This window comes from Thrips palmi, unplaced genomic scaffold (assembly GCF_012932325.1).
Source record: "Thrips palmi isolate BJ-2018 unplaced genomic scaffold, TpBJ-2018v1 HiC_scaffold_12, whole genome shotgun sequence".
Taxonomy (NCBI): domain Eukaryota; kingdom Metazoa; phylum Arthropoda; class Insecta; order Thysanoptera; family Thripidae; genus Thrips; species Thrips palmi.
This window is the reverse complement of record NW_023144623.1, coordinates 402,985-430,920: the sequence shown is the minus strand read 5'-3', so window position 1 is coordinate 430,920 and position 27,936 is coordinate 402,985. Positions and strand designations below refer to the sequence as shown.

The following is a 27,936-nucleotide window of genomic DNA, read 5'->3' as shown; positions in this document are numbered from 1 at the left end:
TTCAAAATGAGACAATTCAGTCAAAAAAAAGGGTTGTGCGATTTTTCCCCGGTCCTGCAGTGTCCGATTTTTCCCCACCCACGGAAAATAATGTGAACTTGTACCCGAATGCCTTTTCTGCAAGGAAACACAAATTTGCTTCTGTAAGAGGTCTTCCAGTGGCATAGCGGAATTTCGTGTTGAGTGCTTCAGCTACGCGGCACCACGAGACCTTATCAGGTACAGCATAAGGAACACGACCCGGTTCCGCAAAAGCATTGTCCCAAGTGACAGTGGCCCACGCATGGGGCTCCTGGTTTCCATGGACAATAACCACAACAGGAAGAGATAAGGTCCACACCTGCAAATCAAAAATATTGAAGTCAAGCATTGCAAAGGGCACGACAAAAACAGCATCTGACCGGACTTACCTGGAATACAAGTTCACCACCACCAACTGAAAATTGAGATTGGAACAGGAGTGAAAATTTTTCATCCGTTACGGACTCAGTTCCTTTTTTCTCGGCCCGCTTTATCTTCTTCAGTTGCATGTTTCTGAATAGGGAAATATACAGTTAACTTCGTTTACTAAGAAACCTTGTATTGACCGCATCACCTCGTGCGCAATCAGCCACGTTTGTTTTCCAAATGCGCTCTCTTAGTTGTGAGCAGTTTGACGAAGTTTACCTGAAACTAACTGACAGTTGACGTGTTGCCTGATGGTACTCCATTGTCCCGATGTTGTTCAAAATCTGACCACCGGCTTCTCCTTTAGCAACAATATCGTTTTTAAGAAGTGCATTTGCTTGAGCTTCACTAATGATCGTTGCCTTGACCTAACACAGAGCATAGAAAATAATCCACTAACTACCCTATCATGGAAAATAGAAGAAAAAAAGGAGAATCGCATTATCTTACCTGGGGTGGAGTCATGTGAACATTCAGTTTACCTCCAACCAATAAGCGAACAGTAGATGTAAATCTAGTGTTGGTTTTCATAACTTGTGGAGGTTGCTTTTCTATAATAAAAGTGCTGAAACAAATGTTTCATTATGGATTTGAAGTTTATAGTTAAGAGAAGTTAGAACAAAATTTGAAATTACCTTGTGACTAGAGATGAAAGAAGCTCAGTAATTTGAATACATAGATTTGGCAAGACATTAACAACACCCGGTGGCTCCAATGTCAACTTCTGTTTCAAGCGCTCCAGTTCTTTGATCTGTTGGCGGTTGAGCCAGATAATTTCAGCGAGACTTTCACACCTGCGATAAAAAGAAAGGCATGTTCATTGAATAAACCTTTCAGACAGTTTTACGGGGCTAGCAGACTAAGCAAGGACAAAAATTTCCGTGGTTTTGTGATTTGCGGACGGGGGAAGAAAAGGCCGTCAAAACAGATGATGCTTATTTATTTTACTTTAATTTTTATGTGAAAATCTTCAATCTGAAACGCGTCGGAAGCAGCAGTTACGGCTTTTTTCGGCGATTTTCTCTAAACCACTGCAACAAATACACAGTCCGTTGGTATACGGGGTTCGGACTAACCGGTGGTAGGACCCAGAAAGGTTCAAACTTGGTGTGAACGATCAGAACGCCGGTCATTCTCCCGTGAACTAGGTAAAACATTAGGAAAACAATTTTAACTGGCGCCTCATACACTTAAAAAAATTGTTGCAATTTTCCACCTAAGCGAGAATTGCGGGTTCTTAGCGTGTCCGTGCAAAATCACATCCAAATCAATCAAAAATTTTGGCATGAACCCTGAATACCGTAGTATTCAAAAAAGTGATTTTGAGGAAGTTGTAACTGCTGCTTCAAACTCTATCCACATTTGTGATTTTCATCCAAAATGAAATTAAAATGAGTTCCCATACTCAGTTCTGACGTACCTTACTTTCCCTGTCCGCAAATAATTCGTGATAACACTCCTTTACTATAACCTTGCTAAGTGAACTAGTACCCCCTTACTTTGAAACACGTGTTCATACCAATCTTGGATACAATCCAAATTACTGTTGAACTGAGCTCCATTTCCTGCAAGCTGCTGCTCTCTTTTCCATCGGATCAATTCTTCGTCTAAAACCCAGCACTGCAAGGTTACAAGGAGCGTCACCGTCTCTGAGAGTTTCTCAGATAGTTGAAGTCTGAGCCGAAGAAGACTGGATACCTGAAGATCGAACCATAAAACACCAGAGCTCAGTAAAACTAAGGGCAATGTGCGGAAGCAAATGAATGTGCAATGTCCAAGAGGTACCTTTTGATTTAAAGTTTGTTCTGAAATATCTTTTTGGCGCCTAACCGTTTTTTCCAATTCTATATTTTGTTGATTTATTTGCTGTGATTGCAGGTGTTGAAGATGAGCTAGAAATTCAAAATGATGATTAGTGAAAAGTTGAAAGTCATGACTGGGAATCTTCATTATTCAACCTCGCTTTACAAAATAAATTTTATACCTTTTAGTTTGGTGCACTCATGGTAGTGGAGGGCAAAATTCTCTTGTTCCTGTTCCACTTGTCGGAGAAGTGTACCAGTTTCTGTAGTGCGATGCCTTAAGACATCTACTTGCTGTGCTATTACAGCAGCTGAGTCTGGCATTAAACCTGGTCCAGGCGTCATTGAGCCCATCGGGACCTAGAAGGATAAAAACTACCATTAAACAGAGCAGAACCGACAGTGTCTAGTTCGTGTTGCGATCGAGAGAAATAAGCTTACATTTTCTACTTGTTGTATAACTTTAAACTCTGAATTCAGGCAATGGCGCACTAGCCGAAACAAATCCAGAGGACATCGAGCATAGCGTTGCTGTGAACAAGACAAAGATATAGTAACAAGTCTACGTGAAACATCAACCGCTAATGGTGAAAACGGAGTCTGGTCTTTCCAGAAGGTTGCGACTTTTTCCAGAAAGGATCCTGGGCACTTCCGGCAAGTTTTCAAAATTGTTCACTTCTAGAAGTGGACACTTCTAGAAGCGGAACGAAGACCGGAAACAGTACAAGAAATCGGCCCTTTTCACGGGTGTTTTGCAGGTTTAAATCATATTCAATCATGTTCAATCATTTCTTGAATTTTTGGATCGAGAATGAACACTCATCATGAACAAAGAAGCGATATTTGGCAACTGTTTCCGGCCTGGGTTCTCCTTCTTCACTCTGGGTTCTGCGAGAGGTGTCTATTGACTTCGCTATACAGAAATGGATTCGTCTTGATAAGACAAACGAAAAATTGTCAATACATGTCATAGGGTTGTATGCGTAGTAAGAAAGTAGTTGATCTTCAAACGTTCAAAATTTCCCTAGAGATTCAAAATACATCGATTTTAGGCACCTTTAAAGCTCAAATACTTCCTTATTTCGCATCAAAGCCTCCGACATGTGTCGACAGTTTTGTTTGTTTTGAAGAGACAAATCCATTTCTGTTAAGCAAAGTCCATTTGCACAATTTTGAAAATTTGCTGTGAGTTCTCAGGAACCCTCCTGGAAAAAGGTGCAAGCCCCTTGGGAAACCAGACTCCGGTTTCACCGTGTTAAATAACAAGTACCTTGACAGCATCAGCAAAGTCCATTATTATAAACTTTGTTGTTAAGAGGTCCTCTGAATTCATGGAATTAGCCTTTGTTTCCAGTAGGTGAATTAAATCCGCCACAACAGTACTTGCAGCATACTGCCCATGATGAGGATTATCTGCCTCAATCTCAAAACACCTGCAAACAAAACTAAATATAAGAAAATTGTGAACTAGAAAAGTAACTGAGGAGATGCTACTACACACTAAATGCTGAAGGACTTTTTGTCCATAACTCTTGCAGTATTTGCGCAGGTCATGTACAAATATGTACAAAAATTGGGTACTATTTTATAAACACTAAAGGGGAGGTTCTGGTGAAAATCTTGCTTTTTTTTTTCAAAGTTGGTCCCACTGCAAAAATTTGTTTAATATATGAAATATCACTAAAGAAATATTATAATTTGACATTTAAAGGTACATGCTATGCTCTACATCAAGTGGAAGAGCCTTTTGGTACCTATTTTGGCTAAATCTTAAAAAAGCTTCTTGCGCACACTATTTTGTCGCAAAAGGTTGGCCCAGACATTTTTCACTTCTCCGATTCATTTTAAAAAGGTTTTGGCTTACACAACTCAAAATGTCCACTACATTATCATTGACAAGCTTTTAAAAGCTGGAATGTCACTAAAACTTGCATTGTTCACTTTTGTCAATCATAGTCAAATGCTCTGCCTAAAAAGACTGTCGCTACTTATGTAATGGACATCTCGAGTAGTGTATGCCGGAATCTTTTAAAAATGAATCGAAGAAGTGAAAAATGTCGAGGCCAACCTTTAACGACAAAATAAGTATGCGCAAGAAACTTTTGAAGATGAAGCCAAAATAGACAAAAAAGGCTCTTTGACTGGGTGTAGGGCATGGCATGTGCCTTCCAATGTAAAATTTTAATCTTCATGTCGCAAGACTTTACATTTCTAACAAATTTTCACAGTGGGGCCCATTTTGAAGAAAAGCAAGATGTTCACCCGAACCTCCCCTTTAGCACAATATGGAAATATTGTCCCTAGTTTAAGTATAAAATTGTACATAGCTTACAGCTGCAGAAATACGGCAAAACATAGTTTTGGACAATGTATGTACATAAACATCTAGTGCGTACACTTACCACATTTTTTCTTCGATCCATGATGCTAAGATATGACGTACTTAAATAGGGAAGCGGTCTGTATAAATGGCTCGAACCTGCTGCAATGCCTCTGGAGGAAGTGATTGTGTCTTGGCCCACAGCGCCATTGGAGAACGATTTTCACTCGGCCCGTTGACTGCAAGAAAATTTATACAGCACTGTTGTTATAAATTCTGGCAGCAACACTTTAAGTCTTTTCAAATATGCAACCAACATACGGTTCCAAATATGTCCAACCCCATCAAGAACTTCTTCAAGGTCATGCAGTAAATTACATTAACAAGTCCCAATAAACCACTAATTAACCATACGACTACTAAAAGAAAACAAATTATTGCATGACATAACTGCTGAAGGATCTCCACTTGAGATTATCAATTCTTGACAACAATATGGAATCATACCGTCAGAAGCAGATTTTAAATTTGTTGTAAACGTGACCAAAACGGTACAAATGCTTTGCAAATGGGTCATTCTTCAAAAATGTTACAATTTGGCGTTTGAAACTCTGAAAAATTAAAATTTGTCCGATTTAGTTCATATAGGGTTCGTTTTTCTCGTCACGGAATGCACAATGTGAAACAACATCGATCGTTACCAGATTCGAGGAACATTGGATTTTCCCCTTTAAAATGACTACGGAGTTTACATTTTAAAGCAAATTTGTGGATTGCAGCCGTACAAGTGGAAATAACACGACGCCCATACTCAGCTGATAAGAGAACCACCTAGGCATTGTTTCCATGCAATTTCGAAAATTTGTCGCAAAGGGGATCCGTGGCAAATAGGGTACTATACGGAGTCCGTACGGAGTTTACAAACACAAAAAATACGCGTACCTCTTTTGAAATTTGAGTACCAATCTGTGGCCGTCCATTGAACACACATCGCTCAAACTTGGTGTCTGGGCATCCGGAATCCACATCAAACCTCAAAACGAGACTGCGGCTTTCCGTTTGTCTCGTGGAGTGCCAAATTCGAAGAAGTGAACACGTGAATTATTGGAAAGAAAGAAGGTCCGGACAAATGTTAATTCTGTGCAAGCGCGAAGCTCCAAATTTAATTTGTAAATCAGGACGGTCAAGTTGAAGTAATAGAGTGCCTTGGTAAGCACAGCCCTCGGGAACGATTGTCCTGTGTGTCATACGAGAGGCGCAAACTAAGTAAACTAAGTAATCTATGCATCAGGACGGTCAAGTTGAAGTATAAGAGTGCCTTGGTAAGCACAGCCCTCGGGAACGATTGTCCTGTGTGTCATACGAGAGGCGCAAACAAAGTACACTATGCATCAGGACAACTACGGAGTTTACATTTTGCACCTTCTGGAGGCCACAACCACTTGAAAACCTTGTGAAATCTCCAAACCCAATTGTGGATTATATCGAGGCACCAGAAGCACTATCTTCTCGCTCAAACCTCGTCTCTCTAGGACGAACCGTTCGGTCGCAAAGAGGAAGGGACCTCAAATTGTAACATTTCTGGAGAATGACCCACATAAGTTATGAACGATTGGCATACCAAATTCTGACCGTTGCATTCAACAAGTGTCTTCTTTCCATGTCACGTTATGGTGTACTTCCGCCAACATGGACTGGAGTGCACAGGACTTACCTCCGACGCAGTTTCTCGAGCACGTGACCACGGCGTCCCACTGACACACCTATTCTCTCCCACGTACTGCAGGTTAGTTATCGGAGTTGGAAGATGAAGCTGGTTCGTAGAGAGCAGATGCACCGCGAACGCGACGCAAGCAGGACGAATATTGTAATAGCACTAGCAGGCTTGCCGCAGCGTTCCCAGAAGCCGAACGGCGCTCGGTGGTACGGGGAGGGGGGAAAAGGTGGTACTTCGGGGCTCTTAGGTGGTACGCGAGGGGTGGGGGAAAGGTGGTACATGGGGGGCGAGGGGGGGGGGCAGAGAGATTTTAGAAGCATAGGCAATCAACTATATCCATAGACCAACTGCTTCATGCCCGGCTCGGATCCATGTGTTACGCCGCTCCCTGATTGGTCGGTACCTTTCACTTCAACATTTCTAGGTTCAAACTCGACAAATGTAAATTATGGTGGTCTGATTGCATTCAGCGTGTTCAAATCTATGTGTCTGGCTCTTGGTTTTTGAGCAAAGCTTGTTGGTATAAATACCAAGTTCAAAACAAACAATCAGCTGTCGGCACGAGCGGCACGAGCGGTGTTCCTCCGTAAAACTTCCTCTGAGGCTCTAAAGTTAAAGTTCATTTTAAAAATCGAGCCGGTTGATGACATTTCTCATTTATGTGGGCTTCTTTTTCACCACTGAAAGTAGCTGAACATCAACTTAAAGTGGTATAAACAGGTCCACAAGTGTGGCATCGACTGCACCAAGCTGCCACGGCAAGCGGACGCCGCGCCCTGATTGGCGGAGCTCGAGACTCCTCGACCAACCAGGACGCGGCGTTCGCTGCCGAGGCAGCTTGGTGACCACAGCCGACCAATGACCAGTGAAGTGAAAGGTACCGACCAATCAGGGAGCGGCGTAACACATGGATCCCAGCCTGGGCATGAAGCAGTTGGTCTATGGATATAGTTGATTGTCTATGTTTAGAAGGCAGTGCGCTACGCGGGAAATTTAAATGCGGGTGCGGTTTTTTAAAGGCTATCCAACCTGATCGTTTAATTTCCGAATACTGAGAAGACAAATGCGGCCAATTCCGCACGTGTGGTGCGGAGGTCATTCTCGTCTCCGCATCACCAAACGCGGAATCCACCACGTTTGCGCCGATGTTAAAGGATAGGACATCGATAAGCTTGACCACCTTTGCGCTTCGAAGTGCGATGACCGCATCATGAAACGTGGTCAAATCTTCAAAACATTTGACCGCACCACCTCGTGCGGAATTGACCACGTTTGTTTTCTCAGTGCATCCACCTCCTGCACATGGCCACGCTGCTCCCGCTGCTGGTAGATGTCCGTCATGTACAGCAGCAGCAGCTCCTGGGTGCATGGGGCAACCAACACAACAGTGCCACTGCACTTTAAGTTTTTCCGCGTCTGGCCGGATACCCTACCCCACCCCCTTCCCGTGGAACACCGTCCCGTGGAATAGGTCAGGATCAGGTGCCCCAACAGGCAGAGGATTAACGTGCCCGTCAGCAGGGGGCAACGACTCGACCCAGGCGCCCGGAAAGTTCCCTTAGCCTGGAGCGGACATAATCCGGCGTTTTTCCCGAAAAGGTGGTACGGAATCAGCCATAGTCACACATGTACAACCAAGGTGGCACGTCTGGCAACGCTGCCCGAGCGCGCCCAAACCACGACCGCGCCCGAGAGCGCCCGATGGAATTTCCCGCAGGGGACCACATTTTCATGCTTGTTTGTCTAAATTTGGCCGGCGACGGACCCCTTTTCCGGGAAATCCTGTCCCAGGAAGGGGATTTCTACCGCGGGCAGCCGAATGCACCCGATTCGTAGGCGTTGCGCCCGTCGGGCGCCCGAGACAAAGTTTTCGGCGCCCGGAACCCGAAAGCCTCTGAGTACCATTTGTTACTGGAGTAAGGGAGGGTGGGGCAGTTTGTAACAGAATTTGGAATTTTAAAGTCAAAGACGTGGTTTTTGTCTGTCGGTTGCGTGTTTGTGCTAGATTAATAGTCTCACTCATTATCTAGACTGAAAAACGCCCGCAGACGCTCCCAAGCTCACTGAACGTGAATAATAGGGCGAAACTCAAACCCTTGCATCTGTTACAAACTGCCCCGGGCCGGGGTAGTTCGTAACAGCAGTGGGGCAGTTTGTAACAGCTGTATGGCAGTCAACAAAGGCCACACTGAGAATGAAAGAGTCTTGATCAATACCCCAATTTTGGATGAGGTAGACTTTATCACCTAAATTTGGGTGACAGCATTCTCACCCAAATTTGGGTGAGGACACCTACCTCACCCAAATTTGGGTGAGAAAGAATTCCTTATCCAAAATTTTAGTCCTGAGCATGACTCTTTCATTCTCAGTGCAGTAAGGGCCGCACACAAAACTGATAAATACTCAAATAGACCTTGTCATGCAAATGTTGACGTTTTCACGTACTTTTTGAACATTTAGCATTTTAATGGAAGCGTAAAAAAAGGTGTTTTTTTTTTTCAAAATGCAAATTTACAAATATGCTTATGGCAATGAGTTCGTTTCAGAGAGACGATCAAAAGATGTAAACACAAATTATTGATTATGAGTTGAAATAAAAACGTTTTGCAGCATCTAAGGTTTACAACGTACTAAAGGTGCACAAATGGTGCATTTGGATGCTAATGTGGGTCAAATGGAAAAAATTTCAATTGACGCGTTCTAGAATCTCAAAGTATTATCATTATGCATGCATTCCACGTTGAAAAAGGATCGTTTTAAGAGATTTCGCGTTGTTACGAAGTGCCCCATCTACATCTGTTACAAACTACCCCAGACTGCACAATTCAACTCATGCTGCTCCCTGCCAGGCTTGGTGAGGGCTACTTCAATGTCCGAGGGTGCGTTACGTTCGTCAAATATGATGCTAAAAGATGAAACGAGTCCGTGGGGGATGATCGATTACCGGGGGAACCCAGACGAAAAATCCCGTGACATAGAAATTTAAGATTTGACAGATTTCAATGGTAGCGCACTTTTACTCCCTTCTCAAGGCCATTAAATTGCACCGATCAAGACCGTGTTGATTGCAAATCAATAAAATACTGAAAATGAAAGATGGGTTACACGCACATTTCCTTCAGGAACCACCATTGCTTTAATATGAGTGCTTCTTACGAACTGCCCCTGTTACGAACTGCCCCACCCTCCCTTATCCTCCGATTCGCGTTGACCTCCTCCAGGAACTGACATATTTTATATTTCGCGGCAGGGCCTAGTTCACCCTGCAGAGCCCTTGAAAAACCTTGAAAACTGCCCTGTGTTTTTGCCATCCGCTACGAAGCCCCCTCAAGTCTCGGGAGAAAATAAAATATGTCATTTCCTGCGCAAACTAATACTTCGTACAGCCACCAAGTTGCATCGCGAAATTCCAAGCGGGGCAAAAGTGGTCTATGTCCGCGCAGACACTAGCACTCCGGAGCCCCCGACTTTTCTGGATATCTTTGATACCCGCCCGCACTGAACGGGGGGTGGTGGCGGGGGCCGGGAGGGCAGGCTACGGTTTGGCTGCGCTCGGCACGCGCTGCAGGCAGACAGACCGATCGGCCGGCGGCCGCGTCCAGGCTGGCTGCCTTGCAGGCCGGCTAGAGACGTCTTGATACGGGACCACAAATCGCCGCCGCGCAGGTCCCCCTGGCGGCCGAGCCGAGCGGTGCCGAAGAGTGCCGAGCGGCCGGAGCCGAAGGAGACTTTGCGCCGTGCCGAGCACGGCAACCTGGGGCTCGAAGGAGACATAATCATCGAAATAACCTAAATGCTAATAGTTTTAACATCTATTAGCCAGGGGAAGATCTTCGGCTTCGATGCAGAGCTAGAATCTGCTGCAGATGGAAATGCATGTTCGTCAGAAGGAAATTGTAGTATGTTGGTGTGGACAGAAGGCTGCCTTAATATTTTTAAAATAATTTGTCCAACCTATCCTAATCAAAACCAAACGGGCTCGCTACAGATCTTATTCTCATCGCGGCAGATCTATTTCTAATGTCAACAGATCTTAGCCTACTCTATTCTCAAAATATTTCATGCTATAGTCGCGACAAGTTTCGGTCACTTGCGACCTGACCAACTTTACGTAACCTAACGTACCATATATAAACCAAACCTTAATATTCTTAAAACATATTGTCCAACCTAAAATTTGAACATAACTAAAATGGGTGGGTGAAACCGAAAAATCAAAAACAGGCCAGTGTTTGAACCACCAATACTAGAGGCCGTAGCAGAGGTGGTACCCCGGAGCCACGGAGACATCTGGTGGAGACATCGCCCGAGGGTCCGGGGTTATCCCCATCCTCGGAATACCCACGGGGACCTTCGGGCTTGCCTTCGGGCCGCGCTCGGCGAGGGGGACTTCGGGCGCGCTCGGAAGGGGACCTGCGCCGCGCCGATTTGTGGTCCCCTAACCGTTCCTGGCTAGAGACCCTCCCGTCAGAGATGCGCAAAGGGGGGCCCTCTCAGCCAATCACAGACGACTGGTAGTCCCATGCGGAGCGGGAAGCCCGAATTCGCCCCGGGCGAGGCTACGCAGGTCAGCATCTGGTGCGGCACAGCAGGTATACGGCGGCCGCCCGCTAGCCTGACTCAGGGTGCCTTTGACTCCACGGGACTACCAAGCGCTGGCTTGCGCATCTCTGACGGGAGGGTCTCTAAGGCCGGCACGTCGCTCGCTCCTCGTGCGGAATGAGGGAGTCCGGCGAGGACGGAATGCTGCCCTCTCTCTAATATAATAAATCCCTGGCGTTTTGAAGTAATGTGCGTATTGTATAAAGAGGCGAAGAAAGTTACCCTGGTACCTGGTACGTCATTGAACTTATGGGAGGAGCGCTGTGAAGCGCCCCTGCGTTAATTCTCATAGGGTGCTGCGATCCGGAGCTTGTGTCAATTAGCTCGCCGGCCTGGGTCTGACCCTCTCAGTAGGGATTACGGCGACCTTATCCACCGGCCCAGCTCAATTTTGAAAACAGAATTTGGGTTCACTTTTTGAACATTTTGACCAACGGAACGTGTCGGCAACTTTAAACCGAGCAAAGTGATATAAAAAATTACCCTAAAATTCAAATTTTTGACCGAGCTACGGCAATTTCCGTTTGTTCGAGAACAAACGGAAATTGCCGTAACTCGGTTAAAAATTGCAATTTTAGGATAATTTTTTATATCACTTTGCTCGGTTTTAGGTTGCCGACACGTTCCGTTGATCAAAATGTTCGAAAAGTGAACGCAAATTGTGTTTTCAAAATTGAGCTGGGCCGGCCGATTAGGCCGCCATAATCCCTACTGAGAGGGTCAGTCCCGGGCTGGCGATGGCAGGCACCGGCCGGCGGAGCCCGTCCCGAGCCAAAGTGGTGGGGATAACTTTCGGACAAAACGTGGCCAGCAAAAGTGGACGAAACGTGGCGAAACAACTTTTCAACGACTTAACTTTTAATTTCAAATTTGACATCGTTCCCTAGTTTTTGAGGGCGCTGATGACGAAAATGGAATCCATTTTGACCCCGACCCCAAGTTCGAATCCCGACAGGTCTCGAGGGTGCCGAGCTTATACACGTCAGGCACTCTGATCAGTAAACACTCTGACTCTCCAGACCCGAAAGGGGGATCTGGGGGGCGGAGGCCCCCTAGCTTAAAACCAAAATCCGAATGCTGGTTCGACTCGTGATCACACCGATTCGTATGCCGACATATGGACAAGACGCCTGCCGAAGGCAAGCGAGCGCCGCAGGCCAAGAGGTGTAACGCCAGGCGTGGATTGTCGTAACTGGCTCAGCATCGCGAAGCCTGTTACGACAAGACACGGTCTGGCGTACACCTACCTTGTCGTTAATGGCGATGCTGAGCATGGCGTTTCATGGCGATCATCTTGTAGACCGGTTGCTTGGATGGCGGCGGCATAGTGTTAGATTTGGCGCTAAATGGCCACTGTACCCTCCCCATCCCCCCGGTGCTTTCTTGCCTGCTGGCAGATGGGCACGAATGCCGGCAATTTCCTTCCCGGCTCGCCAACGGCGAGCAGAGGGAAAGGCCCCAATCCGCCCGGGTGGCCGAGCGGCACAGCCGAAATCGCCACATCGCCACCTTTTCCCCGAAGTCGCCATTCGGCGGGCCAGATCGCCACCGTCGTCGCCAGTTGCCACTCGGGAAATTTCCGTCGCCGCCACTTCGGCCGAAACATCGCGACGCTGGCGCAAGATCGCCACATCTGGCAACGCACTGGTAGCCACCGAATGTGACGTCACGTTCGTTTTCACGTGAAAACAGCGATGTTTGTTTCAGCGTGACAAACGGCGAAAATTTACAGTCAAACGAATGTGACACACCGCACAGCTTTGTCTGATTACTTCGGGTGTGACACGCAAGCAGCAGGCGAACTGTCACATTAAAACGAATGTGACACATGGTACCCATTGACATAATGTCGAGTCACATCCAAACGAATGTGACACCCATATACTGTCACGTTCGTTTGAATGTGACATGCCCTAATTGTCACATCCAAAGGAACGTGACACCCCCATAATCTGACAACATAGCGTGTCACATTCAAACGAACGTGACAGTGCATGGGTGTCACATTTGTTAGGATGAGTACCATGTGTCACATTCGTTTTAATGTGACAGTTTCCCTGCTGATTGCGTGTCACACCCGAAGTAATGTGACAAAGCTGTGCGGTGTGTCACATTTGTTTGACTGTAAATTTCCACCGATTGTCACGTTCAAACTAACATCGCCGTTTTCACGTGGAAACGAACGTGACGTCACATTCGTTGGCTACCAGTGCGCTGGCAGTGTGGCCAGATGTCGAGCGCCCCGAGTCGCCACCAGGCCAGGCGGCGCTCGAGTCGTCAAAAGTCGCCACCGCTCGAATCGCCAAGAAAATCGCCAGTTTTTGGCGCCAGAACACAAATCGGGAAAAAAAATCGCAATTTTTTGGCGCCAGAGCACAAATTGCCCCTTAAATCGCCAAGTCCATCCATCGCCAATTTTGGTCCTGGGAAAAACCGCCACCGAAATCGACAGGTTGCTTTAACATTTGACGCATGAGCACAAATCGCCAAGTGGGCCCAAAAATTTGACGCCCGAGCAAAATCGCCTCAATAATCACCAAGTTGGCTCATAGGTCGTTAATACCCGAAAAAACTACTTAACAATACTCAAGAGTTTCTGCCTTTTTATTTAAGTTCACTAAATGCTAGGTCCTTGCCCCAAGTGCTGACGGCCTAAGGATTATGCCTCAGCGCCCCTTTCCTCCCGGGCGGATTTCACGGAACCAGAAGTGGGGTCCGGCCGGGCTGGGGCGAACCCTCAACCCACACAAACAAACGCGCGATAAGGCATCTCACCAGACCTGCAGACAGATTTTTCGCTCGTTTCTAAAAGAAATCGCAAAAAATCGCGAAAAGAATTTGCCAAATTGTTTTTGAGTCGCCAAAACAATCACCAGTCGCCAGATTGTCGCCAAACCGTACCAAAAATCGCCAGCTTGGCGACAAATCGCCAAGTCTGGCCACACTGCGCGCAAGTAACCACCGAGAAAGCTCCCGCTCTGCCGGCCCCGGCCGGCCACGGCGAGCGGAAAAGTCCCACTTCTGGCAACGCTGCCCGAGTGCACTCGAACCGCAGTCCCCACCCGAAGCCACCCGGGAACATTTTCCGCTGGGGAGCTTACTCGGACCCTTGTTCGGCCTGAAACCCTTCTTCCTAGAAATCCCACCCCACGAGGAAGATTTCCTCGGCGGACAACACGGTGTACAGACAGATGCATACGTTGTAGGTGTGTACTCAGCCAAGTATGCATCTGTGCATGTGTACTCAGCCAAGTATGCATCTGAAGATGTGTACTATCCAAGTATGCATCTGTAGGTGTGTACTTGCAAGTATGCATGTGTAGATGCATACTGAGTGATGCATACTGAGTACACACTTCAGTTTGTAGAGTATCACCCGCGTTGAAACCGTCCCTCCCGAGAAAAGGAAGTTTGCCAAATCAACCGTCCTATCGTAGTTAGATAGTGAGTGAGAACTATTGCACAGAATTGACGAAAACATGAATTGAGAACCGCAGCCTTAAAGAGCAAGCCAAACAATTCCGCCTCAACAACAATGAAGGGGCAGTTTTGATGCGTAAGCGTGACTACTCGTTTCTTCGGCCTTGCGATTTTCTAAAGGGCGCAGACGCTGACTATATTGTTGCCAACCGACGAAAATAAATTTAACTTTCCAAACAGTGTTAACTAAACGACAACCTTCAAATAGATGTTTCAATCCCGGATCACCGTGCAATGCGTTAGCATTGGAATTTTTTTATTTCCTAATCGGTTTTTGAAAATGACTTCAGCCAAATTATTCGTTACAATAACAAAATAAAGGTAGCGAAAAGTTTTTCAAAATTTATCGTGGAAATTTGGTGTAATTTGTTAAAACATAAAACTTCAACAATCATACACCCTTAACCGTTGGTTTTATCGAGAAACGTTTCAAAGACAAAATGTGCCTCAGTAGAAAATTCAAACTTTACACTCATTAAATTAACGAAAACTTGTCTACGTTACGCTCCAATACGAAAAACATGAATAAATCATTCCCATGGAAACGAATAACGAATGTGATCCACCCGTCAAAATTCAAACTGACCAATAGAAACAAAGCAGAAAGGCGGGAAGTTCGTTCAAACTGCGAATGAGCTTTTTTAAACTGACTAATAGACAATACTTCCGGTCAAACCTGAGTGGCGACGTGAGCGCTCCAGTGGCGATCTGTGGCGACTTGGCCTCTGTGGCTCCCAGTGTTGCTCAAAGCGCGCTCTGGTGGCGCACCAGGCTTGCCAGACCGGGCGCTTCGGCGCCCGCCGGGCGCTTTCGGGTTCCTCCGGGCGCCGAAGAAATGGCCTCGGGCGCCTGGGCGCCCGACGGGCGCAATAGCTTCGAACCGGGCGCGCGCCCGGATTTGGACATCTTCGGGTGGACGAGATCGTGTCGGCAGGTCTTGGAAGTACTTCGGGCGCACTTCGGGTGCACTTCGGGTGCGCTCGGTACACTTCGGATGCGCTCGCTGCACTTCGGGCACACTTCGGATGCACTCGGTGCACTTCGGGCGCACTTCGGGTGCATTGGCAGCCATCGGACCTGTGGGGCCGGCCGGGCGCCTTCGGGCGCCTTCGAACGTACTCGGGCGCACTCGGGCGCTTTAGCGGGCCGGGCGCGATCCGGGCGCTCTCGGGTCGGCCGTGTCTGGCAAGCCTGTGGCGCACTGTCACTGTCTTACTCAGGGTCTGGCAACCCTGTTCGTCTGCCGTCCGTTCCGTGTCAGTGTAACGCACGGTGGGTGCAACGCAAGTTATCCTCATCCTACACTGTTACTGTTCGCGTCCAGAGCGCCCTGCTGCCGCATCACGTGCGTCCCTTCGCCCTGGGACTCAACCTTCGCCTTTCTCCACGCTCTTCTGCTGTCTAGAGCTCTTTTCTTCCTCCCTCGTGTTTGCAGCGCGTTGGGACTGACATGGAATGCCCCGTGTGCCTCCTCCAGTGGGACCTGCAGGACGTGCGGCCCAAGGCGCTGCCGTGCCTGCACTCCTTGTGCCGATCCTGCCTGGGGCGCCTCAACGACCGGCGATGCCCGACGTGCCGAAAGGTAACCCGCCGCTTCACAGAGTTACTTTGTATATTTTGAACGATATCTAGCCCTACGTATTTGGATTGGTTCACCGTTAAGTGGAAATTCTAAAATTTAGGTTGGGGAACTGACACTTGCAGAAAACACGCTTCGTATTAGCAAATCCTATCCCAGTTAAAGGATACTGTAAAGTGATATTTGCGTGTCCGAGAAATATTTGACCCAGGAAGTTCCATCTTGTGGTTAATATTCAAACACTATTTGATGAATTTATTCCTAATGTTGGGGCCCCAGCTCCCACTAGTTTCTGGGTTATGGAGGTTTACGTAAACTTTTAGTCGTTTCTCCCAAATTCTCCTCAGGACAAAAAGAGAAGGTTCTCAAAGCTCAGATTCTGGCAACTGAACCTTGAAAGACATTAAAAAAAATTAGCGTTGGCTTATTTGAAAATAACAGCCCAAAATAGGCCCTAAAAGCTTTATTATTAGGCCTGTTTTTATTTTTCTTCTAGTTTCAGACATTTTGCCACATCGCGGCCAATTTTTTTTTGTTTTTCAGGGAAAACTAAGGGAGACATTAAAAAAAGGGCAACGCTATCTTTTTCCTTGGCAAAAGTTACAAATAATTTTTCCAGAATCTAAACGCCTGGTACCTTTTCCTTTGTCGTGAGGAGAATTTGGGGGAAAAGACTTAAGGTTTACGTAAACCTCCATAACTCAGAAACTAAAATGAGGTAGGTCCACACTCGTCTGGATGCAGTTCAACACACACTGCTACACAAGAGCATATTTTCCCCTTATTATCACAGTTTTTAAAGTTTAGCAGTAAATAGTAAAACTTGATTAAGCATTTTGGGGTTGTTTAAGTACTCACCATCAAACATATTTCGCTTTTCGAAGTAGTGCAGATTTTGACAAAAAGTCGAATAGGACCAATTAGAAACCTGATAAACGCACCTTTGTATCATTTTGTTGATTTTGTTGCTTGTTTTATCGCTGTCGCAACTCGACTCACGGACGAACACCTCACAAGGTCGGTGTACGCCAGACCGCGTCTCGGCGTTGCTACGCCAGTTACGCCGATCTGCGCCTGGCGTTCCACCTATCTTGGCCTGCGGCGCTAGCCGGCCTTCAGCAGGCTTTTTGGTTGGCCTTGAGACAAGGTTCACACGTCGTTCCATTAAACTTGAGGAAAGCAGTGCCGCGCCCTTCCTTGTGGGCGAGGTTCCTTCCCTCAAGGCACAAATGCGCTTCTAAATTAGTGCTCGGGAGGGAGGGGGAGCATAAGTCGTACGGTAAACTTAATTTTCGTGACACAAATTTTGGCCGATTTGAGGTGGAAACAGTCTTACAGAAATTAGAGTGTCATTTTTGTGATCATCACACCCAAAACTACAGGAGTTAATGTAAAACTTGACATAAAAATTTTGGTCTAAAACTGGCCAATTAAGAGGAGAAATATAGGTCTGCACTGAGAATGAAAGAGTCTTGATCAATACCCAGTTTTGGGTGAGGTATACTTTATCACCCAAATTTGGGTGAGGATTATTTCCTCACCCAAATTTGGGTGAGGAAGGGTGTCAGCTACCTATATGGCTTGACAGCATTCTCACCCAAATTTGGGCGAGGTAACCTTCCTCACCCAAATTTGGGTGAGGAAACCTACCTCACCCAAATTTGGGTAAGAAAGAATTCCTCACCCAAAATTTTAGTCCTGATCATGACTCTTTCATTCTCAGTGTGATAGGTGTCATTTTCGTGATCAGCACATCGAAAAGTACAGGAATCAATGTGAAAGTCATCATAAAAATTTTGGTCTGAAATTGGCCAATTTGGGGTCAAAATAAGGGTCTGAGAGCAAATTGAGCGTTATTTTTGTGATCAGCACACCGTACACTCCAAGAATCAATGTACACCTCAACTTTGAATTTTTTTTCTTATACGTGTTCATGAAGACCCCGTTTGTGATACTAGTTCCTGCTGCAGCATCATTGCAATCATTTCTGTCGAGGGACGTTCAAGTACTAACATTGCATCGCTTGAATGTTAACTTTCAAGTTCGTGTCAGCATTCGATATCTTTGAAAGTTTTATTCCTGAACACGTACCATGCAAATCAATGTATCAATTTAAAATTTTTGAGCTAATTGCTTATTTCAACCTTTCTGAAAATTGTATTTAAATGTTACATGCAAGCCAGTTGGCAGGACTCGTATCATTTAATCCAATATCCAGTGCACTAGTTTCTTTCCGTAGAGTAAAACCAGAAATATCGAATGATGATTAAATTTTTGTTGAGCCTTTTATCTAATTACATTCAAATTAAAATGCGCTAATTAGATAATTATTGAATAGATTATAGTTTTACACTCAGCATTGAAACGATTCACTTTGAATCACACCCATGTCAGTTGGAAGGCCCCGTTGAATCTTATCCCTACTCGTTTATCTTCGTAAAGTATTGGTTGGTCACCAGTCAGTAACCGATATCTTGTTTCATCAAAATCACAAATATCCAACGACACTTAAAATCAGTAAGTAGTAAGCAAGATAAAATAGAAAAACAATGGTTTAACTGTGAAAGTGAGTAAGAACGAAGATGGAAAGGAATTCACAGCATTATGAGCAATGCCCTGTCAGTTTTCTCAAGTAAAATAATAGAGTGAAGCTGGGATGGACTGGGACTTATCCCGAGAGACCAGCCGGTTCGCGACGAGTGTAAGTGCGTGACATCGAGAGTTTGCATTCATCATTTTCCTTTGCCGTTCCATCAATCAGCCTGGTCTTCTATCTTTCGAAAACCTAATTTTTGTTTCCCTGATTACATTTTTATGTTGAGTTTCACTGTTTCACAAACTCAAACCAGGGCGTGGAAATGGCCAAGGAGATCGTGAAGCGATGCTCGCGCCTTCGGTGCAGGGGTTACGCCTGGTTACGCACTGCTTCGAGATTATGAAAACCTGGCCTCTGTTTTCAAAACGCTTTGCACAGATGGAAAGAGCATGAAATGAAGATGTGCATTAGGCTAATTGGCTTCCTCGATACTTCCTGTTTTACCGACTATAAATTTTAAGGACTTTCACCAAAAAACACGACAAATCGAAAATTTAGGAAAAATTTCGGCCGCGCCTTCCCAATGTAAAAGTTGCCTCCCTTGTGTGGGCTAAATTGAGGGGACTCAGGCAGGCCACTGGGCCTAATGCACCCTAAATTTCATGCTCTTTCGATCTGTGCAAAGAGTGTTTTGCAAACACCAGCTTAGTTTTCATAATCTCGAACAAGTGCGTAACCGAAGCACCTCGCTCGAGCATCGCTTCACGCGCCTCCTTGGCCGTTGCCACGCCCTGCTCAAACTGAGACGTAAACAAACAACAGCGACTACAGCGCCGCCTGCTGGGCAACAGCTGAAAGCAGTGTTACCAACAGAATGTAAAGCCAACTGCGCTCATGCTGATAATTAAACGCCTACTTATTATTTCAAACGCACTGAAACGCAAAACGGCCCCGTAATTTTTTTTTACTTGGGTATTTACACACTAAATGACTATGCACTTTTTTGTGCATAAGCTTCGCACAAAATTAAACATGCGTTTCAATACGTACGAATTTGTGCGTAACTAAGCACGAAAGTGTGCGTTGTTGCGCATAAAATTCGTGCGTATTGAGACGCATATTAAATTTTGTGCGAAGCTTATGCACAAAAAAGTACATAGTAATTTAGTATGTATAGAGTACTTATGCAAAGTTTGAGCCGCATCCGTCTATTAGTGTCCTGAGAAAAGTGGAACGCAACAGACAGACAGATCGACGGTCCCTATCGCTAGGCGAGAACGTACGCGCGCAAGTCCGCCCGCCAGGGACAAACAGTCGTATCTCGCCGGAGCCCCGACAAAGCGCGTTGTCTAGATACGGAATGATGCAAAGGTAGCACGGTTTGTCGCGGCCCGGGCGAGTTACGACGGTTTGGAAGCGGCGGACGGACTAGCGCGCTTACGTTGACGCGCCTCAAAGATACGCGCCTATCGATAGGGACCGTCGAGGTAGACAGACTCACGACCAATGGATTCCCGACCCCTATTCACGGCATGGGCTTCGCTATCGCTCAGCCAACCAGAGAGCCTAGGTACGTTGTTTGTCCACGTGAAACCAAGCTGAGTGATACAAAAAATTATTTTCAATTCAAAGTTTTGACCGAGTTTTGACAATTTCCGTTTGTTCAAAGAAATTGCTCCAATTCAGACCACTTCGAATTTTAAGATAACTCTTTTTGTGACTGTGCTTGGTTTTAATTCAGCTCTGGGTTCCGTAAAGCAAATTGTTTTAATTTTGAAAGAAAGCTGCTGTTTCAAAATTGAACTGGACTTGCGGATAAGGCCGCCTAGGTGGTGGGCACGGTGGTGGTGGGGATGATTTCTCGACAAACATCGAGGGCCAAAACAACGCGGGCTCACATCGACACCAGTAACGAAAAGGCACGCGGAAGCGGCCGCGCGATCCAAAAGGCGCTCAGTAGCGGCCCTGCGATTTAAAAGGCACGTTGTTTGCCACGCGGCCCCCCAGCGGTAACTGCGTGTCTCTTGGAAGGCGCGGGGCAAACTGCGTGCCTCTTACATTGCAGGGCCGCTTCTGAGCGCCTTTTGGATCGCGTGGCCGCCTCTGCGTGCCTTTTCGTTGTGTCACTTTTCAAACCAAAAGAAAGGATCAAGATGTCGGTTCAGATGCAGAAACATTATTGTCGCTTTTTGGCCCGTCCCGTATTGTTTATGGAATAAATACCGGACGACGGGCACAAAGTATGATCCTTGCTGTGCGTTCGTTCGTCCGTCCGTCCGTCCGTCCGAGAACTTCCCGTGGTCCGATCTTCTCCAAATTTGGTATGCAGCCTCCTTGGGTGACCCTTAGAACCGCCCGGTGACGCCTTTTTCGATCCGAGCCCCAGGGGTGCTGCTGCAGGTGCATCTTGGTCTACATGGGGTGGAGGACGATTTCGGCAACGGCTGCAGCTAGAAAGGCATGTTGGGGTATTTTTGGAATCGGGGTGACCAGACAAATTCAACAGTGCTGGTTTCGACCAAATCAGAGAAGATTGGACCCAGGTTCAATTTCCAGTAGGGTATATGACGCCAAAAATTTTTATTTCAACTTTGACGTTGTTTTGTATGTTTTGAGGGTGCTGACAACGAAAATGACATCTATTTTGACCCAAGACCCGGGTTCAAATACCGTTAGGATCAAAGACGACCACAGTTTTTGCTTCGAGTTTGACGTTGTTCCCAATGTTTTCGGAGGTGTTGATGGATGACGAAAATGACATCCATTTGACCCTGGAACCAGGCTCAAGCCCTGTGAGGGTCAAATAGGACTTAATTTTATATTTCCAATGTGTCATCGATTTATACGTTTTCGAGGGTACTGATGACGAAAATGACGACCGTTTTGACCCCGACCCTGGTTCAAATCTCGTTGAGGTTAAGGAAACACGAAATTGTCGAATTATTAAATGTACGGGACGGGCCGAAGTTGCCGATTTGAATCGCTACTTTTCCTGTTATTTTCTGTTTCGTACCAATCTACTGGACATAGTTCAAGCTCCTTTGCATCTGTGGCACAGACGTTCACGGAACCGGTGTCAGACAACTTCGCGCTGGTGGCGTGCCTGGAAGCCTTGGACCTGGAGAGGTGAGTCCTGTCGGCACGACGGAAAGTGTTCCCTCGTGTACGCGATGTCTTTCCGCCTACTCACGATAAGTGTTGGGTGACAACCCGTTTACATCGGGAACATTGGGTTCAATGAAGGTTCTCACAGTGTACTCTGCTGCAGGCCCCGTGTCGCGTGGTGGTGCATGGACTGCCAGTGCACCGCCTCTACCGAGTGCACCGAAGAGCACAGCGTGAGGCGACCCAAGGCTGCACTGCGGCGAGGCCTGCAGGACTGGATGCCGGCAGCAATGCAGGACCTTCAGGGACTCCAGGACGGCCTCCAGGGGCTGCAGGACGGCAGCGCCCTGACCGCCCTGCGGCTGCTGCGCGGAGTGCCCGCCACCTGCAAGGTGACCCTGCGGCAGGACGACGGCGAGGCCTTCGGTGCCGAGTGGCGCGTCGACGGCCAGGAGCACGCCGAGGACTCGCTGCCCAGGACGCTCGTCGTGGCCCTGGCTGCCAGCGGCCACCTGCAACAGGTGGGCATGTTTCTTGCGTTCTATCCCTTAGAAGACGGGATTTTGGTTTCAAGCAGGTTTCAGGTCACCACTACTGCCCCCGCGCAACGTATTTAAAATTTAATTTAAAAAAGGGGAGAAAATGCGTTTTTACACCGGTTTGCATTGGCATTAAAATTCACAATATGAACAATAATTAAGGCACCTTAGTTGCCTTCAAGACACTACGCGCAGAGCTTGATTTTCACTGCATTTCTTGATAAAACATAAGATTTTGCGTCATAGTTAGCGTCTACCACCTTGATTCTGTCTTAAGGGTATCGTGTATCAAAATAATGGTAATTCATGGTTCACTATGTACCCAATGTTGGTCTATGTCGTTTAAACATCCACCGAATATCGATTAATCGGTTGTGCCCTTGTTGCGTAAAAAGTGTGGTCAGTGGAGTCCTATAGTCAGGTCATACAAACATTGTTTTAGTGTCACTTTTTCGGCAAAATATCCTGAACGGTACTCACCAGCAATCGCAACGATTTGAGATCCACTTTAAAGTTTGGACCACTATTTGTAGCCTAAACTTCCTCCGTAACAAAATTGTAACAAAAGATAAGAATTTGTAACAAAAATTACTTTGGGGCCCAACGATTGGATTGATCACTTCGTGTCATAAAGGAGGGTGGGGGGCACCCAGTTACACTTCGATGCTTGCGGCTATTGCAGGGTTGTTGAGGACATCTGTCCTAGCAGGAATTCAGATATTTTAACTTAAGAACATGTTTGCAATAAGTATTTCCCCCAAGGATCTAGTGTGAAAGCGTCAGGAGAAGTTCAAAATTCAGATGCAACAAATGTGGGACACTTTTCGAAATTTTGTCCGAAATAAGTTGTTGATTGCTGTCTTCTAGTGACTTCCACGCCCAGGATTCCTTTACTCCATCATTAACCGCAGTATTCTTAACTTTGTTTTTAGCTTGGGCATTAAATTTTTGATTCTCGGTTGTCTGCGTAAATCCGTTTTCAGATGAACTGAGCCCCCAGGGCAGATAGCAGATAGTGACAATTTTCCGTGGGGCACTAATTTACAACGTGGCCGATAAGCTTCTTGTTGCCAACCACTCCTTTTCGAATTATTTATTTAGTGCACATATTTTCCAGCGTTATGAATCCATTTTCAAAATTGGATGTCCCAAAATGTCGTTCATAAATGTTGGTTCATTGTCAATCAGAGTTTCGCAAGGACGTGGCGCAGGCATATTTTTGCTTTGCCGAAATTAAGCGTAATTTTTTTAGGCACGAAGTAGCCTTCTAGCCTCCCCAGGGTTGGTTTTTTTTTTGTTTTTTTTTTTTAATATTCAGTTCGGCCCCTTATGCATTTCCGAAACTTTTTATAGGATTTTGATGAGACTTTGCAAAGTGACAGAACTTTGTACCCTGATTTCACTGGTGAAGTCTGGTTGAAAACTTAGCGCTGAATTTTGAGAAATTTGGAGTTAAAATCGCCGTTTCCATGGCAAAGCTCGGCTTGTCAGCGAAAAACAGAGACAGATAAACAAAATGCCTCATTGTTTTCAAAAGTGCCAACCTAAAATGTTCGTTAGTCTTCGAATAAGAGTGAAATAGGCCATTAAACTGCCGGCCTGTGCACCTCTATCTGTGAATTAACTTTCCTTAGTTTAGTTTGAGAGTGACTAAAAGTCCCTCCCCTCCAAAAAGTGGACATCTAGCTGCTCCTTTTAGAGAGGTTCGATGGTACTTCTGAATTTAAGACGAAACTATCTGGGCACGTCGGCTGTGCATTTTTCTAACCTCAAATCTTTTGAACCTGGGTGAAATGAACAGTTTTATTACACGTTTCTGAGAATAACCTGACCTTCATGTATTTTAAGACTGTCTTAAATGTCTTTTGGAACCAAATTGGTACACAGCCTGGTCCTGTCTGTAAGTTTTAGTTTTATAGATAGTGGTGCCAAACATGAAATAACCTCCACTCAACGCAGTTTTTGTGAAACCAGAACATAAATGAAATTAACTTCGTGACTACCAGGATTTCGTGAAATCGTAATTTTTTTAATTTTGCATTCCAAATCAATGTTTCAACTTATAACGACTAAAATGTTTTTCACCAACTACATAACCACGATTTTTAACGAGAGATACTCTTGTTTCAAGCGCTGTAACTAGGTGCCTCACCGTGGAGCACCTGGTTGCAAGTGCAGAGGTCATTTCGCGGTCGTATTTTACTTATCATTTGGTGACTCTTATATTTTCTGATTGGGTCTTTAAGTCGGAGGGTTTAATTGACGTGTTCTGATCAAAATATTTAGCAATAGCTGGAAATGCGGCGTTCATGCGAAAATTCTATTAAGTGTCACTAGGTGCCCGCCCCACCCTCCCTTACAGTGACTAAAATTTGCGCAACTGAAGCTTTTTGGCGAAGCTTAAAAATGGTTGAAACTACTCGTACCGTTCAAGACATTCTATTTCAACTCAGAATCAATAATGTGTGATAACATCTTTTTGATCGACTCTCTGAGACGAACCCACTGCCATTTATAAATTCGCATTTTGAAAAATTGTACCTCTTTTTACGCTTCCATTATAATTCAAAATGTCCAAAAAGCACGTTTGTAGCTGTTACAAACTGCCCCACTGCTTTTACGAACTGCTCCTGCCAGTTTGTAACAGATGCAAGGGTTTGGGTTTCGCCTTATTATTCACGTTGAACGAACCTGTGAGCGTCTGCGGACGTTTAATGGCCTACATAAAGAGCCCAACTATCGAACTAGTTCAAACACGGAGCCGATTGACAAAAAATACGATTATGACTTCAAAATTTCAAATTCAGTTACAAACTGCCCCACTCTCCTTTACACACTGTTGGGTGTGTCACGCCATTCAGGGGTGCTCTGAAGGGAAGCGACTTTAGGCGCTGGCCCAAGGTTTCCTAGCGCCTTCAAGCGCCTCCAAGCGCGGCGCCTAAAAATGCCTTATTTCACGACGCCTTGGGGGCTTAGTTTTGAAACACCTTTGTTCCAGCCCACTGTCCTGACCCGTCTGGTTCCCTTCGGATGTAGTACAAGGTGTTTGCTGTCTATACACCTTTGTGCTTGCAATGCGTAGGGCCCGAGGGGTCGACAACTACCTCAAGCCGTGTACGAGGTGGTATATATTACCAGTAATATAAGGTAATATACGAAAATAAAATATCGGTAATATACGATAAAATAAGTTGAAAACGTGACAAAGTATTCTTCATAAAGGCTTCAATCATAACTTCTGGTAAGAATTATAAAAGGATGTGGACATAATCCTTTTTTGATGATACAGCCCCTGTCTCAAGCAAGGTATGCAACCTGATGCAACCTATCCGCTAAGTGTACTAGACATAGCTTCGTCTTAGGTTTAGTGCGGACATTTGAATCCGAACTTCTTCCAATCCCAATAAGAAGCTTAATTGCTCAACATCTTAATATCACGGTTCAGTACAACAAAGTGTGCGTTAAATCGGGGTAAGAAACAAGAAAATCAAGAAAAAATGTGGTAATATACGGTAATATAAGGTAATATAGAGGTAATATAGCCTCCGCGTACGAGGTAATATGGGAGTTGTCGACCCCTCGGTAGGGCCACACTGCATTGGCAAGGTGCTCGGTCGCCAAACACCTTTGGCCTGGGCCAAAACTTCAGCATTTTTTCATCTAGTGGGGAGGACCAAAGGCCAAAGGTGTCTCAAAGCTAAGCGCCTAAGGCACCTCAACATGAGGCGCTACGAAACCGAAGACAAGCGCCTCTAAGCGCTACCTTTGAAAGCACTCTCGAATGGCAGTGTACTTATTAAGGACACCCTGTACTCCAGGCGCGGATCAAAAAGGGGGGGCAATAAGGGCGTCACACTATGAGAGGCATAAGTAGGCAACCCTTGAATCCGTCTCTTGGTGGACTCGTGTGCTTGATGAGTGAGTACACACCCAGCAGCGCATACTCATTAGCATGCGCCCAGGAGCGTGTACTGAGTACACAGTTGGTTTTGCTGAGAAAGTGACGCTGATTTGATCGTCAGAATATTAGGAATCGCGCATATCATTTACGGCACACGAAACACTTCAAGTTCGCGGCTCTCCCGCGAGGGAACAATAGGACTCCAGTGGTCTGAAGTCGGGTATCGTGATTTGTCATCCTCGCACCTCGCACGACCTTCCGAGTGCCACCCTAGCAGTATTACTGTTAAACAGCCTTTCTGTTGCTAGGTGCCCAGGGAAGTCCAGCAGGAGCGGGCCGCTGCAGCGCAGCAGCCAGCCGAGCAACGCATCGATGAGCTCAACATGTTTAGTCTCACGCATTCCGTCAGGAGTTCTGCCCCTGATGAGCGACGAGACGCGCAGGCGGAGACGCTGTGCCGCGTGCGGCAGCATGGGGTGAGTGTGCAGCTAGTGCTTCCCTGCCTCGCCGCCTCGCTGCGCCTGCACGGTCAAAATGTGTTGTCGCGTAATCACAAAAGAATAGTGGATGGCATTCCCATCACTTTTGAATGATGAAAATTTCATCCCAAATTGGTGACATTGCCATAAAAGCTCATATACTTCACAGCATGGTCATGACAACAATGTCATCAAAACAGGTTTAATAAAAATTGTCATCAAGGGACAACCAAAATTTTGACTGTTCCGGCATGTCTCCGAGTATATTACCTCACGCTGTGCTGTGTCTGCAGGTGCGCCGGATGACTGGTGTGTACTGCGCCTATGACCGGGCCTGGTCTCTGGACCTCCTGCGCAGTGCTGCTGCGACGCTGGAGGAGTTGAAGGCGTGTGACCTCCTCGAGGATCACATGGTGGTGGTGCACTGCATGCCGCGACTGCGACGGCTGCATTTGCAGGGCTACAGCAGCGCCCAGCCACCCCTGCTGCCCGCACTGCCGCAGCCCAGCAGCGTGCAGTGGCTGCTTGTGTGCTGTTTCCCACGCGCCATCACCCAGTCCCTGCTGCAGGCGCACGCGGCCTCGCTGGACGTGGTGTTGCTGGCGGTGAGCGCTTCGCCTGGCTTGCTCTGGTCAGACGGATGCAGCGACCTGGACGCCGTTCTGGGCCCGTGCGGCCTGCGCCTCTCGCGGCTCGTATTGTTGAGGGACCATGACACTGACAGGGACGCTTTCTGCCGTGACCAGGTGGCTGCAGCGCGCCGCGTGCTGCCAGGGTGCACCGTGCAGTGTAGACAGTGTGACGGTGTTCGTCAAGTTCTATTCTGACGCCGCATGAGGCCCTCTAGCGAAGAGCGCGGTTACACTGTTATTTAACGAATATCACGTCATATTCGTTGGAATGTGAATTTTGTCACCTTCGTTTGAATGTTGATCCACGTTCAAACGAATGTGACATCCCAAAAAAACGGCCGTGTCACGTCCAAACGAACGTGACACAATTCACATTCGTTGAATAACAGTGTACCCCTGCGTGCCTCTGGACTGGTTCGTCTGAAGGCAACTCGCCGCGCTCTCGTGGTCCGCCTGCCGCAGCCTGCGCTCCTGCCCCCCTCTCTCAGGTGGACAGGGAGCAGAGCTGCTGAACCGCTGGAAAAGAGAGCGAACGTTGAAACAGTGGCAATTGTTCTGTTCAGATTTGCGTTATTCAATCTACACTTTACTCTATTGTCATTAAATTTGTGAGTACCCCATTCAAGTTTCCGAAGTTCTTGCCAGTTAGGCATCTCCCGAAAGTCCACCAAAAACCAGTCACCCTTGGTCACGTGAATCCGAGCCTTTGATCCATACCAACACCTCGTGAATCCGGGCCTTTGATCTTTACCAACACAACGTTTGCAACAGGAACCAGAACCTGTTCTTAAGAAAAC

The 27,936-nt window shown here is 46.4% G+C and overlaps 2 protein-coding genes across 8 annotated transcripts in view; one reads left to right on the top strand and one right to left on the bottom strand.

Annotated features, from left to right (window-relative positions):
* Positions 1-9,711, bottom strand: part of LOC117640738 (signal transducer and activator of transcription 5B-like) — an 11,182-nt gene extending 1,471 nt beyond the window's left edge. Inside the window, exons 1-14 of one of the 2 annotated variants that reach the window (XM_034377588.1) lie at positions 9,671-9,711; positions 7,580-7,645; positions 6,284-6,382; positions 4,652-4,808; positions 3,520-3,682; positions 2,691-2,780; positions 2,432-2,609; positions 2,233-2,339; positions 1,967-2,145; positions 1,083-1,241; positions 898-1,012; positions 667-815; positions 411-534; positions 105-340 (exon numbers count right to left, since the gene is read on the bottom strand). In XM_034377588.1, coding sequence (XP_034233479.1) covers positions 105-340; positions 411-534; positions 667-815; positions 898-1,012; positions 1,083-1,241; positions 1,967-2,145; positions 2,233-2,339; positions 2,432-2,609; positions 2,691-2,780; positions 3,520-3,682; positions 4,652-4,656 — 1,505 coding nt within the window. In that variant the 5' untranslated portion in view covers positions 4,657-4,808; positions 6,284-6,382; positions 7,580-7,645; positions 9,671-9,711. Of the gene's footprint in view, positions 1-104; positions 341-410; positions 535-666; positions 816-897; positions 1,013-1,082; positions 1,242-1,966; positions 2,146-2,232; positions 2,340-2,431; positions 2,610-2,690; positions 2,781-3,519; positions 3,683-4,651; positions 4,809-6,283; positions 6,383-7,579; positions 7,646-7,719; positions 7,817-9,670 lie in introns of those variants that run through there. The other variant, XM_034377589.1, reaches the window with a different exon arrangement.
* LOC117640742 lies at positions 6,258-27,936 on the top strand. Of its 6 annotated transcripts, none has more exons than XM_034377626.1 (6): positions 6,258-6,355; positions 15,804-15,950; positions 21,542-21,609; positions 21,752-22,109; positions 26,337-26,504; positions 26,801-27,935. In XM_034377626.1, the coding sequence occupies exons 2-6, from the start codon at positions 15,819-15,821 to the stop codon at positions 27,332-27,334; spliced, it is 1,260 nt and encodes a 419-aa protein (XP_034233517.1). In that variant the 5' UTR covers positions 6,258-6,355; positions 15,804-15,818; the 3' UTR covers positions 27,335-27,935. The 6 variants fall into 6 exon arrangements, with proteins under 6 accessions (XP_034233517.1, XP_034233516.1, XP_034233515.1 ...); XM_034377625.1 differs by lacking the exon at positions 6,258-6,355 and adding an exon at positions 11,108-11,121; XM_034377624.1 differs by lacking the exon at positions 6,258-6,355 and adding an exon at positions 15,549-15,640.